The 17,657-nt window shown below is 48.6% G+C and overlaps 1 protein-coding gene across 1 annotated transcript in view; it reads left to right on the top strand.

Moving 5' to 3' along the window:
• Window positions 1-17,657, top strand: part of LOC136368360 (rho GTPase-activating protein 39-like) — a 55,248-nt gene that overhangs the window by 15,521 nt on the left and 22,070 nt on the right. Inside the window, exon 2 of the mRNA XM_066330513.1 lies at window positions 12,313-12,711. Coding sequence (XP_066186610.1) covers window positions 12,313-12,711 — 399 coding nt within the window. The remainder of the gene's footprint in view (window positions 1-12,312; window positions 12,712-17,657) is intronic.

Below are 17,657 nucleotides of genomic sequence, written 5' to 3'. Positions count from 1 at the left end.
GAAGAGATTGGTACCTGCCCCTCTGCTTCCTCTCGTGAGTGTGTTGAAGACTACAGTGAGGTCTCCCTTGTTAATCACACCTTTGTTTCTATTACATGGTAAGAGCAAAGGTGAATTTGGGGCTTTCACTAATTGCGCTTTGTTTTGTGAAGTCTTACATCTCTGAGATTGAAGAGATGTTCAGTTTTTAAAAAAGCTGTGACTGCATTTTAAGGCAAGGTCAAGCACCTAAGTCATGATTTCTCATTACATCAAGCCAGAGCTTGTTAGTGACAAAGCATTGGAACTATACATTACTCGTACTTAAGTATAATTGGAGTTCAAGGTGTTATTGTAGTCACTGCTGGTCTTGCAGATGCAAGTGTGTAGCAGACAAAGCAAAGGCTAAAATACAGCTCACGGGGTGTGACTCCTACTCACACTGTAATTTGTAGAGACAGGAAAAGAATGTCAGTTTGGGGCAACAATTAAACATGCCTTTCCTTTTGGAGGAAACTTTTTTCAGGGTTTATTACACCAGAATAAAAACAATATAAAATAGTCAAACACGGGCTGTGTTTTTCATCCCAAACTGAGAATTCACTCAGGGATAGGTGAGCTTTTCAGATCTGGAGCTGTGCACAGAGCAGGGACCCATTTGCTTCCCTGTGGGGGAGACATTCAGGAGAGGAGGTTCTGGGGCTGCAGGAGGGACCAATGCTGTGGGTCCAGTGCATTGGCATTGCAACATCCTGAATCTGTTGTGTCTGAAGTGCTTGTAGTTCAGCAATTCCTGTAGGCAAAACAAATGGAAGGACCTCTTTTCCAGGAGATATTTTCTTACTTACTGTTTTATGAAGAGTTTATGAACTTTCTTGTGCCTGAAATTTTCAGCTGTTTACCTACTACTTCTCTGTCTTTGTCAGAGGAAATTGGTGTGCTTTGGGCTGGAGAAGATGATGACCCTGACGTGGCTACTCTGCGCAGAGTTGTGTTGAGATGAGTTTCCTGATGGCAGCTCACAGTATGAGAGAGAGTTGTTTGTTTGCAGATGGTTATTCCTTTGACTTGCTTCCAGTTCACTCCTATTTTTTGCCTTTGACTTGCCACCAAATTCCTCTGCCAGCCTGACCTTGTTGTGGTGGTTAACTTGACTCACATGTAACAAGCTTGGACAGCTAATACTTTCAAGAGCCTCTGCATTTCTTTCTTCATGTTTTTTTCAGTGGAGTTGGCAGAGACAACTGCAGTTGAGAGATTTACTGAAGAGTGAATCAGCCTAAAAAAGTTGTGATGAAACGCTGTTAATTTTTTTTTTTTTTTTTTTTTTTTAGCCCCCAGTGTTTTGTGGACACTGCTATCTGAGAAATTACTTGGTCTCTTGCTGTGGTTGTGTCATGCATGAGTTTTCAAGCAACCCTGTTTTTCAGCTCATAAATGACTGGCTGCCCTTTAAATGAACAGAGAGAGGGGGCCATTATTTTGCTAATGTCACACTTCTAGGAATGTACCTGCCTCAGGTATCTAGCTTTGCTGAGTGGTGCTTGAAAGCATTGTACTCTGTGATCTGGGTGTTTGTAGGGCATCCGCTGCTGGCACCTGGGGTGACACTGTCCAGTTATGCATGGCCTGGCGGTGCAGGTTCTCCACCCTGTAATTACAATCTTAATCTGCTCCTGTTCCTTACCAGCTCATGTACTGCATTTAGAAAAGCTAAAGTTACTATGTTTTTTGATGGTCTGGTGGAGTTATTTTAGGTCAGAGGTGGGTGTCTTGAGAGGTCCTTAAGTCCCCAGCTGCATGCTTTCACTATGGTGAGAGCATATGGCCATTTAGTTCTGAGGACCTGGCTGATGGGTTTCCCTTTGCTGGTTCTGGAAGTTTCTTTCCTGTTCCTGTCTTGCCCCTCTTCACCCTCTGACACTGTTCAGAAATCTCTGCAAATATTTTACTGTCCTTGCTCAGTGCTGCCTTCTGCAGCAAGAAAACATCCCTGTGCATGATGCAGATGATCCTTGGGAGTTGGCTATTCACTTTGTTCTGTTCTGGCTGCTATGGGCTCTCTCTTCCCTTCAGTGAGGATGGCACAAAAATTGTTGGTTTTTTGCACTCCTGTATGGGAAAACTGTGCTGCACTGCAGTGTGTTTATTTCTGTGCTGTGCTCGGCTTCATGTCACTGAGCCCAGGATAATCCATGTACAGAAATGACGACGATCAGTCACTGCTGAGTCTTGCTCCTTGCACAGTGTGCAGGTTGTGGGTTGCTCCCAAGATTATGGAGTAATTGCTGGATTTATGTGGTGATGCAGCTTTTGTAAAATAGCTTCTGATTGTGGAGCCTCCTATTTCCAGACTACTTTCCTTGGCATGCTGTCTGGGGCAGCAGCTGCTGTGTTGGGCCCCTGGCTGCCAGGACTTCGTGGCAGTGCTGAGAGGAATCCCTGAAACTGGTAGTGGTGACATAGGAGGTGGTGAAGAGTAAATCTCAGTTCTGAAGCAACTGGGCAGCAAGCTCAATAAATCAAGACCTTTGTCAGTAATTGTAAGATGACAGGGCAGCAGGTACTGCTGTGTCCTCAAAATAGCAGGCATATCACTGTTGTGACATTACTTGCATTGGCCCAGGGAGAGCACTTGACATGCTGTTTCTCCAGGGCTCTGGGCTCTTGCCTTGTGTCATTCTGTCAGAGCAACTTCTTGACCTCATTCTTGCAGCTTAACAGCACAATGCTCTCCCATCCAGGGCACAGCTTTGTCAGCATTGGGAAATGCCATCCTGTTTAGGTGCAGTTTACTTCTGTTGAGATGTGAGGGTCTTACAGGTCTGTGGAACCATGTTCAACTTTCTAGTCACTGACCAGGGTTTCAATCAGCAGGTAGTGCTAATCAGCAAGTGCTGGGGCCTATTCAGAAGATGCGGGGGTTCTATCTCCATCCTTTTCTTTTACTTGTATACACCCCCCTTAAAAAAACCACAAACAGCCCAGGCCTGATTTTAGAGTTTCATTCATGCTGGAAGGCTCTCAGATGCTTTGAGTGCCATTGTGGGCAGATCCTGTATGACTTGGTGCCTGCACACACAGAAGAGGTTAAAGCTCAGGTCTGCTTCAACTGGCATCATTTGTCCTAGCTTGGTGTGTCCCAAGAAGACGTGGAGAAAGTACATCTATGACCTTGGATACCTGCCTGTAGAGATTTACACTCCTGGAAGGATGTGGCTGGTGCATCTGGTCATGACCTTGCATGAGTCCTGCCCCCTTTGTGGGGGGACCTGTACATGTGGGATGACCATGGTGATGCTCATCGAGCCATGCTTGCAGCGTGCCTGCACAAGTCCTCCCTGAAACTAGGGGCATTACCATGGGGGTAAAGGGAGGGCATCTGGCTACCTCCTTGGAGCTGAGCCCAGCATGCTCCCTTGGGGGAGCACCAGGGGTCAAAGGTAGGCAAGATGCATCCCAGCCATGGTCATCATTTGTTGCTGAGCTGGCAGGTTGTCCTGTAATGCCTTCACCTAAGCAGCTGTGAAATATTTCCTCTCTAGGATATTGATGAAATTGAAGTTTTCCCATGTAAATCCTGTTTGCTGGAGACAAAGTCTAGTTCTGAGCATGTTGAGGTGGGATGCAGTCACTGTCATTTGCTAGTATCGGTCCTAATCCTGGTACCAATCCAATGACAGACCTGACCACGTATCACAGTCGGCAGTGTGATTCTGGGTCCAGTCTGGTGGAGCGTGGCAAAAATAAACGGGACTGGAATGATGGAGTGCCCAAAAGTAGAACTTTAACGGTGGTCTGATTGCAAACACAGTGACCATGTGGTTTGGGAGGCAGCATCCAGAGACCAAGGGGCATGGTTAACTTAATGATATACTTGGTTATCTGAGGGCAGGGTGCAATCCTGAATAGGAGATAGGGGCTTGACTTCATATGTCAAAAGACCTAAACCAATGGAGCACTAGGACTAGAGACATGACCTATTTTGGAATGATGCCATCAACATCCTAATTTCCATATCCCGCCTCCCATGGTCTCCGGTTTATCGTTTCTGCATTGGCTACCTGGATTAAGGTATTATCCATCTCAGCTAGCCCATTTGCAACAACCACATGTCCTGGGATTGATGGAGCCTAAGGCTGTGCAGGTAGGAGGCCAGCACTGAGCTGTGCCATGTCTCAGCTCCCTGCCAGGGTACCTCATGTCCTGTCCTGCTGGCACTGAGCTTCCCCCCAGATCTGCCTGCCTTCCAGTAGCTGTGATTTGGGTGCAGCTGTGGATGCATGCAGCACGTTTTGGGAGGAGAGGGGATGAAAACTGTCAGGTTTTTTTTTTTTTTCCTTCTGCAACTTGTTCTTAAATGCTCAGCCCCTTAAAAGGAAAAACAACTCTGCTGAAGCTTTCATTGAGCCTAGGAGGTGCCACTGCATCTTGGCCAAACCAGAGCTTTGGGGAGGCTGTTTAAGTACAGGAGTATGTATCCCACCCAAGGCTCAGGTACTGGTCTTGGGCTGTTGGGCCTTATGCCTTTGAGACTGTTCGGGACTTTATTTTGATCTGATTATCATTGGGGCCTGGTTAGTCATGGTGTCTGTCCTTCCTTATGCCTCTCCTCTCTCCTTTTGTAGAGACCCCAGGACATCTCACCTGTGTTCTAAAAGTCCTTGTTTCTTACTTCTTTCTCTCTGAGGCAGGATCTTGGCGAGATTTGCTGGTAATTTTGGTGTTGCCCTAACTCACTTCTGTAGAATGAGCTACCCCTTTGGTGTCTGTTCTGCTCTGGATTTGGGGTGAATCGAGAGGCTGACAGCAGCAAGGTGAAGCCAGCAGTGTTGGTACCTCGGCTGGGGGCAAGTTTGGGAAAGCCAGGAAAGAGGCAAGTGCTGACAGAGTCCAAGCAACCAGAAAGCCACTAAGTTTCCCATCTGACATCTTTGTCTTTGAAAATACCACCTAGCAGAAGGCTTGGAGCTTTGGTTGTGCTTGGCGGGTTTATTTTTGGTGTTGGGTGTGTGTGTGTGTGTTTGTTTGTTTTTAATTAAGAACACCAAAGTAATGAGATGCTTTTTGTGATAAGACCTTTTCCAGGCTCTTTTGTACCCATAACCCATGCAAAGTATGGTGTTACTCTCTCTTCTTGATGCAGTGTGTTGCCGGGCTGGGCTCTGCTATCAGAGGCCTGCCCCTGTTCTGCTCTTGCTGGTGCTAAGCATATATGCTCAGGCTTTGAGCAATCAGCATTTGTTCTGGATTTTCACAATGTTGTCTGTCTCTGGCAAAGCAGAGGTTGGTTTGTTTGCATAATGCTTATTTTCAGGAGCAGCATTTTTATGAACAGGCTGATGTTATATTTGTTTTAGTTCCTCTATGATTTTTGTTAGAAGGAGGCATGTGTATTCGAAAGACATATATATATATATATATATATAATGTATAGATGTGTGTGTGTGTGTGTAGGAAGGAGATGTTTGTTTTGGGTACTTTTTCGTCCCAAGATGTAAATTACAGCTTTTCTGGACTCAGCTGAGAGAAGGCAGTGAATAAAGTCTGAGTTGTCTAACTCAGCTGAAGAAGGATTATCATAAGGAGCCAATGCTAGAGACCTTCTGGAGGATCTCTGCAGCTCCAGGATAGAGATCTTAGAGCCTTGTCCTGGCTTTGATATCCAGATCTGAGTAAATTGGAGCCACCTGGAGGTTGCACTTGGTTTCTCAGCGTCTGTACCAAGTGAATTTTTCTGAGGTGGCTTTGCCTGTTGTGCAGAAGGTGAAGGGGCAAGTGTGATTATCTTAAAAAAAATCTGTTGTGATGTTTGATTTCTTGAACACAGCCCTGGCTGTTCTTCACTCATCCAGGAGCCTGGACTCACAGAGAAGCAGCAATGTCAGCAGCAGTGGAGCCTCTGGGATGGTACCCACTCCCCATTCCTGAACTGGTTTGCCATGGTCTGCTTTGGGGGCCTCCTTTTAGAGGACTCAGGATGGTGAACGTATCATTATCATTCTCCGTAAAACTGCTTCTGCTCCTTTTCATGGGTCCTTTGTCCTATCCTCTGTTAACAGCAAATGAAAGAGGATTTGAACTCGTCTCTGTGGGGCAGATAATTTCAGATGACCATCACCCCAGTTGTTTGCTACAGCAAGTAGCTCTGCAGCCACTTCCCTGCCTTTGGCTGGTGTCACTCCTTTGCCAGTCTCTGGGAATTGTACTTCACTCTGAGTGTGATGGCCAAACTTCATTCCTCCTCCCCAAGGAGGACCTGATAACAAGGCACTTAGTTTTGGCATTGGTATATCCTAAGCTGAATGATCTCTGATGATGACAACAACTGGCATCTTTGTCTTGGGACTGGCTTTGAGTATGCTGCAAGCTTCCATTGAGGGCATTAGTCTTGAAAAATCCCACTTGGGTCTGGAGCCATGTTTGGCCAAGAAGGACAGCCTCAACTCTCTGCAGGGCTCATCCCAAAGTAGGAAAGTGAGAGAAGGAGGTGGTATCTTGGCTTGAAGCACAGAAATCCAAAAATTACAGAGCAGAGAAGTGAAATGGCAGACTGTTCTGGGTTGACCTGCCTCCTATCCCATATATCCCATATCTTGGGTACGTTGTTGTGTCTGGCAGCTGCCCCTCTGGCGGGGCAGGGCCTGCTGTCTGGCTTGCTTTGCTGCTGCTGGCTTGCTCGCGCTGGCTCTCTGCTCTCTGCTGCTTGCTTTTGCTTGGTCTGTTTTTTTTTTCTTTTTTTTTCCCTCTTGTTTCTCTTTCTTCTTTTCTTTTTTCCTTCTTTTTTCTCTCTCTCTCTCTCTCTCTGTTTGCCGGCCTGCCCCTGCCGCTGACTCCTGCTGCTTCTGTTTGGTTTTTTCTTTTTTCCTTCCTTTCCCTCCCCCCCGCCCCCCCCCCCCCCCAAGGTTTGAACCAGCTCCAGACCTGACCTGACCTGAGAAGTTGGAGAAGTCCTGGGTCTGCAAGAGAAGCTGAGTACCCTTCCCGACAGTAACGCAGTTCCTTTTCCCACTTTGGTGTTGGGGAGTGTTCTTTCATTGTCAATAAACCGGGTTTTTTCCACTTTTCCTCCAAGGTATTTTTTCCTTCCCAAACCCAGGGCTGGGGGGAGGGGTGGTGGAGGTTTGGTTTAGGGGACTCCTTTAGAGATTCTTCCCTAATTTATTCCAAACCAGGACACAGACCAAGTCATAAGAAGTCTCCTTATAGCCATGTAGAGGGGCTTGTTGACAGCCTGGTGTGAAGCTCCCTGAAAGCAGTTGATAGCACCATGGCTACTTTGGTGCTCTCTTCCCCTTGGTGGATGTTGCCTCCTCAAGCTGGTGCTGAGCAGCTTCCACAGGTGGGGCTGAGGATCACATCAAGCGGATCTTGAGCTGACAGCTCCAGATAAGAAAATATCTCTACTAGTCTTAACTTTCTACAGCCTTGAAAAGAACTTGTAGTGTCCTGGGGCTGTACTTGGCTGCCTAGGCTGTGTTGTCAGTTGGGTGCTGGTGGCAGGAAAACGACCTCTCCTATGAGGGAGTGGCTGTTTGCTTTCTTGGGGTTCCTCAGCTCTTCCTGCAAGTGACTCTTTTCCTGTACCTGGTCCTTTCCATGTCTGGTCCTGCTCAATTCTCTGTAGTTTAAAAAAAAAAAAATTCCTTCCTAGACCTCCTACTAAACATTTACAGTCTTTGTGAGAAAGATCTAGTCAGGAGATGCTTGCAGATGCCCTTTCAGGATGAAACACCTTTTCTTAAAAATTACTGCTATTATTTTTTTTTATTCTGAGGCTTTGCCAAGCAGGAGTGGCAGCCAGGTGGAACTCAAGCTGGTTTTGAAGGGGCAAGGTTTGTACATGTCCGTCCCCTGCATCCTTGAGGCCAGACAGAGTGCAGCAGCTTGGCTCTTACCTGTACTGTCTATTGCAACACTACATAAAAAAAAACCAGCTGCCCATCTATGAGGCAAAGCCTTCGTATGGGACCAAACCTGTCTGTCTACATGAGATGTGATTATGCACAAAAAGCCCTATGCTTTGTCCTGCTTTTTGCGTGCCTGGTGCACCATCCTGTTCACAGCACCCTGCTGCTTGGGGGCTGACCCTTGTCATGGCCTTGCCACTCCTCCAAAACATCAGCACGCTCAAGGCACAAGCCTTCACACCCTGGGGGACTTTGCTGGAGTGAGCAGCTGGAGCAGTGTCCTGTTTCCCAGCTATGAGGTCTGGAAAGTATTATTCAGGACACACAGGAAGTTCCTGGAATTTCTGACAATACAGGAGAATGCACATTGGGAATGTGGGTTGCTTTTGGAAGCGAGTGGGGATTTTGTTGAAATCCCTCCACCTTGCAGGCTCTGGTGACTGTGTTAGTCCCCTGGAGCCATTGTCATGCCAGCAGACTGCCTGTCCTGTGCTCAGGCAGCAGAGGGCTTTGGTCTGGGACTGCAGATGGGACCTGCAGGCAAGTCCTGTTTTGGGGACACTGGGTCCCACAGACCGAGATGAACCAAAACCACTGCCATAATCTTGCTAGTGGGAGCAGGCACTGCACTGCTAGTGGGAGTGGGTGCACACTCTGTGGCTGCTGCATCCCTCAGCACTTGGAGTTGAAAGGACAGGGAGAAGCATTATTTAAATCACGCCCAGGAAAATTCTTAAACCTTGTAAAGTGGAATATGAATTAATTTTTTGTGTATCCAAGTAACAGCCTTATCTCTGCAATCCTAGATTTATCATATCTTTCCAGAGTTCCTGATGTTATGTTTGAGGTTTGTGTGACAGCCTGGGACTGGCCCTGCTCCAGGAATATCCTCTTTGCCTTTCCTCTTCTTTATGTGAGTGTGATTGTACCAAACTCTTGAGTATTTTGATGTGCAGATTTTTTTACCTTCTTAAACTCCACTTCAGTCATCCTCAGCCCCTTAATTTTAAGGACAGCAAAGAGGTCACCCACCCAGGTCATCCACTTAAGTGTCTTTGCGCACAAAGAATAAATGTAAGCTTGTTAAAATGGAGAGCTGTGGTTAGCAACATACACTGGATTGTGGCCAAGTGCTATGAGAAAAAATTATTTTCAATAGCTTGCAATTAATAGAAAATAGCTCTCCACTCCTCTCTGCTGAGGAGTAGCAGTGTGGATACAGCCATTGGTGTTTCAAAGCTTTGCTAACCCATTTGCTAGCAAAACAGCTCAAACACAGTGTGCTCTTGGGCATTAAAGCTGATGGCTCAAGTGACTCTTGATCACTCAGGGTCTTGCAAGGTGTTTTGTATGTTTTCTTCCTTGCCAGGCAAATCCTCCACAACTGTCTCTGGTCTTTCTCCTGGGCTCATCTCCATGTGTGTTTTTGTGCTTGCTTGGAGTTTGATATTGCAACTGTGGGGGAAGAACAGGGCTGGTTCTGCAGTTCCCAACCTGAGCCATGGCATTGGGGTACTGGTATGGCTGTTGTGTTACACCTTAAATGAAATAGAGGAACTGATGTTGTTTTGATCCAAAAGCAGCAAACCACAAACCAGATGTTTTCTGAACACAGGGTTTTCTAAATAGGGTCTATTTGCAAGCACACTCTTGGCAGCACCTTGTCTGGTGATGGTGTGAGACTAGCAGGAACTGGTGCAAAGGTGGGCAAAGGTGGTGTGCTTTGTTCCCAGCTCCTTGTTGGCCAGTATGAACAGTTGTGATGGCGGTAGTCTGGGGTGAGCACATCTGCCTGAAAACTGACCTATGGCACAAAAGAAGTGACCTTCACCCAGATGAGCTTTCCCAACCAGCATGTCTGTGGTAGCTGTCAGCCCTCCATGGGAATGTATGAAGGTCAGTACTGCAGAGTGTCTGTGCCTGGTATTGTGGCAAGGGAATTGCACCTTTTCAGAGAGAGGTACAATGTCAATTCAACACAAAATAAATGTGAACTATCAATTTTGAATCCTCAGAGAATTGAGGAATGGCCTGCTTTTTGTGGGTGCATGCCAGACTGCTCAGCATTGATTGCTGTCAATCAAAGTCAGTTTTCCTAGCAAGGAGGTGCAGTGGGCAACTAAACCCTCACCTAGACTTGGCTTGTGATAGGAGATGTGCTGACCTTCCTCAGAAAGCCAGGGCAGAGCCAAAGACTGGACTACCCTGCCAGGAACTGCCTCCTCTCCCATGACCATGCCAGCAGGGCTGGGCACAGGAGGCCAGGCTGCCATTTTGGACATTGCAGTGCTGCCACCGTCACTCCTGACCTTTCTGAGGACCTGAAGGCTGGCAGCTGATGGGTGTGAGAGGCATGCGGTGGGATCTCCCTTCTCCTGCTTCTGGTGTGAGAATGGCTTCTGCTGTCATGCCCTTGCTGGAGAGCAGCTGGAGATTGTGTCAGAGTGAGCCCCTGGGCCAGAACAGGTTTCAAGGGGAGCCTTGGACCTGTCCTCGTTCATATGGCTTTTTTAACAAAAGCAGCTTTGGTTAACTAGGGCCTCCTTCCTGTAGCCTCCACCAACATTGGGATGGAGGCCAGGCTTTGAGGGGTGGGAGCAAGATCTGAGGGGTGCACGTTGTTTTTCAGCATGCTGAGCGTACAGCTGGGTTCAGGTTCACTTTTGGCAGCATCTCTCCTTTGTGGAGGGAAACCTTGCTGGATTTGCTGTCCAAAATGGTTTGCGGCTACTGCACTGGGGAGGTGTTGGCTTTGCTGAGCTCCTCAGGCCAGCTCTTTAGGCTTGGTGTGTCAGTGATAAGGTTGATGTGCCATGTGTGATGGCTGTGCAGCCCAACACCTCTGCATTGCAACCACTGTGCTGGTCTGCCTGAAAACTAGTCCTATAGCACTACCTGCCTTGATCTCACTGACTGGGCCAGTGTGGGTGCTGATAAAGGATGCTGGGGGTCAAGGGATTCTTTAGGGCTGCAGAAGGGTTGTGGATCAGCAGGGCCTGTCCACTGGGTCACCTTACACCCTGCTGAAGGCTCTGTCCTGTCAGCCAAGGGGGAGGGGGAAGATTCTGCGATGGAGATGGTCTCATCCACCAATCATTCCCCACATATATCTTTTGGACAGATAAGCGTGGGCTCCAGGTAGGGTCCACAGGACCCAGAGGTCCCTTCCAGCCCTGCAACATGTGGGGGCTTACAGGCAGGCACTCATATGAAGCAGGCTGCCTGCATTGTTGGGAGCCAAGGCTTTGGTCTCCCCAGGTGGAACATGCAGCTCTTGAAAGGAGCAGATCCTGCTCTGCAGACGCTCCCTGCTCCTGAAAGTCAAGTCCCTGCACATCCTCCCAGGCACTGGCACTCCTGTCACTGGGCCAGGCCTTGATGTGAGTCATTCCAGCATCAACAGACAGTGCTCACCATCCCTGTGGGTTAGTCCTGGGCCTGGTGAGTGGGGAGTGAGGGGGGCAGGCTGATGGGAGTGTCAGGATCCGCAAACATATGTTAGAGACCTGATGGTTCGTTTTAAGGATCTCAGAGTGCAAAAGACACAGCGGGGGACAACTCAGTTTATTCAATCAAAAATGCACCTTTATTTAGTGCCAAAAAATGTGGTAGAGGGGAGAAAAATAAAGGATAGTAAGAAAGGTAGAAAAGAGGGGAAGGGGATTATAGCTACCAACGTGGAGGGACGAGTCCTAAAGGCTGAGATGCCCATAGACACGATCTTCTCCAGTGGGGTGATCACTAAGGTGAGCAGGGGTCTCCAGGGTTTTATAGGTTGGTCAAGGCGGGGACAAAGCAAGTGGCACAAAGCCAAAGCAGGAGGCACCTGTGTTGAGGCCAAGCAAGTGGCACAGAGCCAGAGCACGAGCCACCTGTGTTAAGGCAAAATGTAGGGCACAGAGCCAGAGCGGGAACCACCTGTGTTGAGGCTGGGTGATCAGGAACAAGCTGCACACCGTACATGTCAGTACTCTGCTATGGACAGACCAGTTTGGGCAAAGTAGCCTTGGCTCAGTCCACTGTGACCAGTTCCATTGTTCTTGCACTCCGTTCTCATGGAGATGCAGACCAGTCCTCCGAGACTTGGCAAACGTTCTGCCTCAGCCAGGCCAGGGCTCCTTTCAGAGTCTGGGGTCTCAGTCCTCAATCATTGGAGGCTGTCGTGAGGCATATCACATCCTTGGACAGACTCTGACAGGGGGTGACCACCCCTTCCCTGTGCCAAAGAACTACTCTTTTTGCCCCATCTCAGACCCTTGCCCTGCCTTCTCCTAAAATCGTTAGATTGCTGAATAGCTCCAAGCAATGCTTTGATCTGCAAGCAGGCTGCCTGGCCCACAGCAGCAGCTCTGTAGGATTCTTCAGACGGCCTGTTTGCTTTGGGCCTCTGGCCCAGACTAATGTGGCTCTTGTGTCCCTGCAGCTCGGACTGGGTGGAGATCATCGAGCCCCGCTCCCAGGAGCGGATGTATGTGAACCTGACCACTGGGGAGTGCAGCTGGGAGCCCCCTCCCAACCTGAAGGTGCGCCAGTCAGACCAGAAGCAGTGGTGGGAACTCTTCGACCAGAACAACAGCCGCTTCTACTACTACAATGCCATCACACGCCAGACAGTGTGGCACCGGCCCCAGGGCTGTGACATTGTGCCCTTGGCGCAGCTCCAGGCCATGAAGGGCAGCTCCCAGCCTGACTGCTGTGGCCAGGAGCACCGAGGCAACACTGGCAGCGGTGGCAGAAGCATCCCCATCCAAATGGCAGTCCTGCAGGAGGTGGAGAAGGGCAAGTGGGATAGTGTGGTGGAGAAGAGGAAAGATCCTGCCAGGTAAGGGGAGAGCTTCAGCCTTCTCTGTTTATATCTAATGCGTGAATTTAGCTGCCAGGCAGGCCCTGTCAGGCAAGTTGAGAACCATGCTTGCCCAGGAGGGTGCTGTGCTGCCCCAGGAGGGGAGTGAAGTACTGCCAGGCTCCAAATCACTGCCATATGCCCTTCTCTTCTTGGAGGACAGCTGTCTGCTTTCACAACTGCCTGAATGTCCCCACCTTAGGCCAGGCCATCTTTGTGCGAGACACCATAAAAATGCACATCAAAAGATAATTTTCATTTTGGGTGCTAAAACAGAAGGAGAGGAGACAGGCAGGAGTGTCATGCAGTGGTGAGAACTCTCTCAGAAACTTCCAACAGGGTTCGTTGGAATGGCGTAGCTCCTGTGTAAAGGGGTCAGGCTGCTTTGGGGTGAGGGTGAGCCCATCTGGTCTGGCTCCTTCCTTTCCCACTATCTCAGCTGCTGATGTCTTGCACCTTCAGCCACGGCAGGAGGTAGGGCTGCAGGGGTAGAGCTCCTGGGCACAGTTATTTGGTCACATCAAGCCTGAAATAAAAGACCAATAACAAGATGCTATTTTGTTTGGCTAAGAGTTTTTTTTTACACTCAAACTAGTCTGACAGTAATCGGTGGTTTTTTATTGTATTGAAACCGTTATTTCAGCTTCAGTTGCACGAAAGTATTCCTTTCCCAGTCTCTGTTGGGTTGCCCCTCTGCCTGGGGTACTGTCTGAGGCTGCTCTACCTCCCTCCTGCTCTTGTCTGGATGTCATCCTGCCCTGGAGGATGTGGTACTGGCAGCTGGAGAGGCTGTGCAGCAAGCAAAGTTGGGTCATACTGAGAACTGACCTAAGGGCTAGAGCAGTGCTTGAGTGAGCCTGACTTGCCTGCCATCTGTGCTGAGATGCCTTGTCCTGGTTCTGGGCCATGCAGCAAGTGCTAGCACCTTGGTTTTTGGATCAAGGCTGCCTCTCTGTGTGCCTAGTGCAAGCAAGGATAGAAAAAAAAAGCCACCTTAATGAGAACCACATAGGATGGCAATTCTGAAAAGTATATGCACCCTGAAATGAGACTTATCCTGTGTCTGCTGCTCTCTGCAAGACACTCCTGTATTTAGTGCAAATCTTAATGGCTGCAAGACAATGGTGATTCACATAAAGTGCACCAGAAGGAACTCAACACTCTACTGGTGCCTGATGCTCCCTGTGCCTCCTGCCCAGAAGCAGCCCCTCTAAGCTTCATATCCATCCAGAGAATGATCCCTGCCATGCCTTGAGAAATCTAGTAAATGTCTTAAGCTGTACCTGAGAAGTTCCCAGTTCCCTCAGGTCACCCGCAGTGACCACAGTTGAGCTGCAGGCACATGGGATTTGACATGAGACAGGTGACTTCCCTTCCTTGTCTGTCTACACCCTAGCACTTCAGGGCAGCTAGGATGAGCACCATCAAAACTACATTACATGTTTCCAGAGAAGTAAGTGTAAGAGCCCTGATAAGCGTGTAAGATATCCTGAGCTTCACAGAGTCCAAAGTATTCCTGACTGCTGGTTTTAACACCAGCTGGAATTAAACTTCAAATAATCCTCCCCTTCCACTTGCCGTTTCAGATAAGGAAGAGACAAAGGCAGAGATTATGAGTTGAATTAACAATTTACTGAAAGCAGAGAGCAGTGGAATAAGGCATGCACAATAACAACAGGAATGTTAATAGTAATAGTATACAAAAAGAGGATGTGTTTTGCCCACAAGAAGTTGTTCACCATTGGGAACAAAACCAAGATGTCAAATGCTCCTTGTAAGCCTCATCTGCATAGCTTCCCGGACAAAGGCAACGTGGTGGCCATTTGTGTGCTGCCCATGTGGCCGCTGGCAGCAAAGACATGATGGTGGGAGAACTTCTATGACGAATGTTTGCTACTCCCAGCCAGAAACTGTAAAAACCAGTGACAAACCCCCTGAAAGCGGAATCATCCAAGTAGTGTCACGCAGCTGCTCCGCTGGGCTCAGTTCCTCACAAGTGCCTGTGCCAGCATTTCTATCGCTCTGCTGCACTAAAGGTCAACCCTGCAGGCCACTACTGCTTTGTTATCCTACTGCTCAAATGCACTCCTTTTGGCTCAGTTTGGCAGGGCTCCTTTCCCCTCAGCTTGAGGGGCTTAGCGGGGTTGAGATCATTCCCACTGCTGCACTGTTCCCTGCCAGCGGCTGCCTTGCCCATGCTGTTAGTTCAGCACTGCAAACAATTTGCATCTTCACCTGTCCCTTTCAATGCCACGTTCCGTAGTTGTGTACTGAGAAAACGAGGGAATGGCAGGGGAGCAAAGGGACCGAGTCCCGCAGGGGTTGATGCTGACAGTCCTTCCACTGGAGAGAGAGGCAAAATGGCATGCTTCAGATGGGATGCCTGCTTGCTTTCCTGAAACCATGGCCCCAGCCATGATGTTCATGGTACAGAATGACTGCAGCACTAAGCTCTGGCCCTGTCTGCAACCAGGACACTGACCCAGTCTCTCAGGCAGGAACATGGCTGCCTCTGCCTTTGTATGGCAAGTTGGTGTGCCTCTAGGGAAAAGTGATGCCAGTTATGACCCATCCCTCAGTTCTTCAGCCCTCTCAGTAGGGTAGACCTCATGCACATCCCCTCCTATAGAAGGAAGAGGGGTGATGCAATGTGGGCAAGGGTTTCCTATACCTTTTCTTGCCTGCCAGGGCAGCATTACCATCACTGCTGAGTCTCCTGCAAGGAGGGGAAGGAGTCCTCCTTTTTTCTCTCCCTAGCTCAGGTTTCTGCATTAATCTTGGGGCACCTTGAGCCTGCAGTTCATTGAAGGACAAGTGCTGAGAAAGGCATGGGAGGCAGCTTGCTTGGGAACTAACAGGTCGCATGGATACGCAAAACTCTTTCAGATTACAAGGCTCATACCAGTAAGCTGACAGTATTTGTCTGTGAAATGCGCTTTCTTGGAAGCAGGAGACTGGGTACTGTTTCCTTGCACATCAATGTGTCCTCTCTGTGGTGTGAGCAAGAGTTGTGCAACTGGTTATAATGCAGAGTTTGATTTCCCTAGTTGAGCCCAACACCCAAGGAGAGATTTCTTGCCTTTTGCTAGCTTGTAGAATGGGGAGCAAAGAGCTGAGCCAGAAGCAAATGCTCTGAGGTGGGATCTAATGCCATTGCTGGGATGTCTGGTATACTAACAGCATGGGCACACTGAAATTTTGAGCTCTGTTGTCTGTGTTCTCCAAAGACAACCTCGAGCATGTCCTCCTCTCCTCGGGAGAGATGCAGCTGTGTAAACAGAGGGTGAACACATTGAGTGCTGTTGTAGCATTTGACATTTTATAGCTGCCTGTGCCCAAGACAGTTTCACTTTTGTCTCTTAATGCCAGCTCAAAAAATAGTGGTTTTCTTTCGTTCATATTTGTCATCCTGTGATAGATGGAGAGGGTGTCAGAGACCAGTGTAGTCCTCAAGAGGGCACTCCTGCAAGACCATGCCACAAAGATCTGGGGGTAGGGATTTCATTCTTTTTTTAGTTATACTTTGTGGTTAAGGTTTTTTTCTTTCAGTAAACTGGTTTTTACCACCTTTTCTCTCTTGTGCCTTCTATCAGCACTGCTGAATTTGTTGTGTCCCCTGCCACATCTGAGTGCTGCCAAACCCTCAGTAGCCTTGAGAACAGAGAAGCTCCCCAAACCTTGCTGCCTGTTCCCTTTGTCTCCATGCCCATGCCACACCTCCCTCACTGCTCCACAGCTTGCTGCTGCTCTTCCAGCTCTCGCAGTGGCTTGGAGCACCTTCTCTTGAGATTGGCCTTTGGCATCCCCCGGCAGCACAGGAGGGTCAATTCCCTAGGGAAATGGCAGCTTCTTGCAGCAGGGTAAGACTGCTACCATTGACCATCTCTGGAGCCTCCTGAGGAAGCTCTTTTGCCCTTGCTTCTTGCTCCCATGTTGTTTTTCAGTTGTGTTTTCCTGGGGCTGCTCAACCCAGTGCTGACTCTACTTCTCCCCTGCTGGACAAGGACAGCAAACAGCACTTGGCTTACAGACTCTTTCTGAGGTCTTGCAGTCCTGTTAGGAAGCAAGATAGACTCTTTCCAGGGGAAATGATGTCCAAATTATCCTTTCATACACTGGAAAGCTCTGCAAAGGATGGACATGTTCCCTTGGGGACTGTGAGACCAGCCTGGGACTGAATGCAGCATTTTGGAAGTATACTCTGAGACACTACAGCCATGCAGTTCTCTGGAACTCCAAGGTAATGGGTGAAAAACAGCTTAGTGGAGGGCCAAGGCCTGAAGAAGGCAGTCTTTCTGGGAGCCTGTGTGCTCATCTGCAGCATTTCAGCGCACTGCAGGTCAGAACTGTGAGTAGGCTCTGCTGTTCTCAGCCCTGCTGTCCATGCAGGCCACTCCTCTTCCCCTCTTTCTCATAGGGTTAGCAATGAGAGTTTTGGAGTGCTTTCTCCGAGGTTCTCTTTGCCATAACGCAATATCTTAAAATCCTCCACAAGAAAGCCACTTTCATTAGGAACATTCTGTCCCCCAGAAGAGAAAGGTGAGGGTCCTTTCTGCATGGGCAACAAGTTGTGCTGCCTATCCACTGCTCACCCACCTTTCCCACAACTCAGCATCCTCAGCTGAGAAGGAGCAGGGGCTTGGTCTTAGAGTCCCAGGAATATGTGCTAGAAGAGGAGTGAGAGGGAATGTGTGATGATAAGCCACCTTACAGAAGGTGGCTGTAAGAATACTTCTGCCTATTCCAAGTCAGATTTGTCTTGTCATGGGCTCATGTCTCTCAAGGCACAGCATAAGTAATTCCACTGTTAAGTTTTCATAATCAACGAGAAGGACTATCAGAATCCCTAATACAGGTTTTTTTCCTTCTTGTGCAGTTGGCCTTGGGGTAGGATATCCAAACGCAGTGTTCTTTGCACAAGTCTG

This window comes from Sylvia atricapilla, chromosome 16, assembly GCF_009819655.1.
Source record: "Sylvia atricapilla isolate bSylAtr1 chromosome 16, bSylAtr1.pri, whole genome shotgun sequence".
Taxonomy (NCBI): Eukaryota; Metazoa; Chordata; class Aves; order Passeriformes; family Sylviidae; genus Sylvia; species Sylvia atricapilla.
Note: the sequence above shows the minus strand (reverse complement) of the source record. Positions and strands in the feature narration are given on the sequence as shown.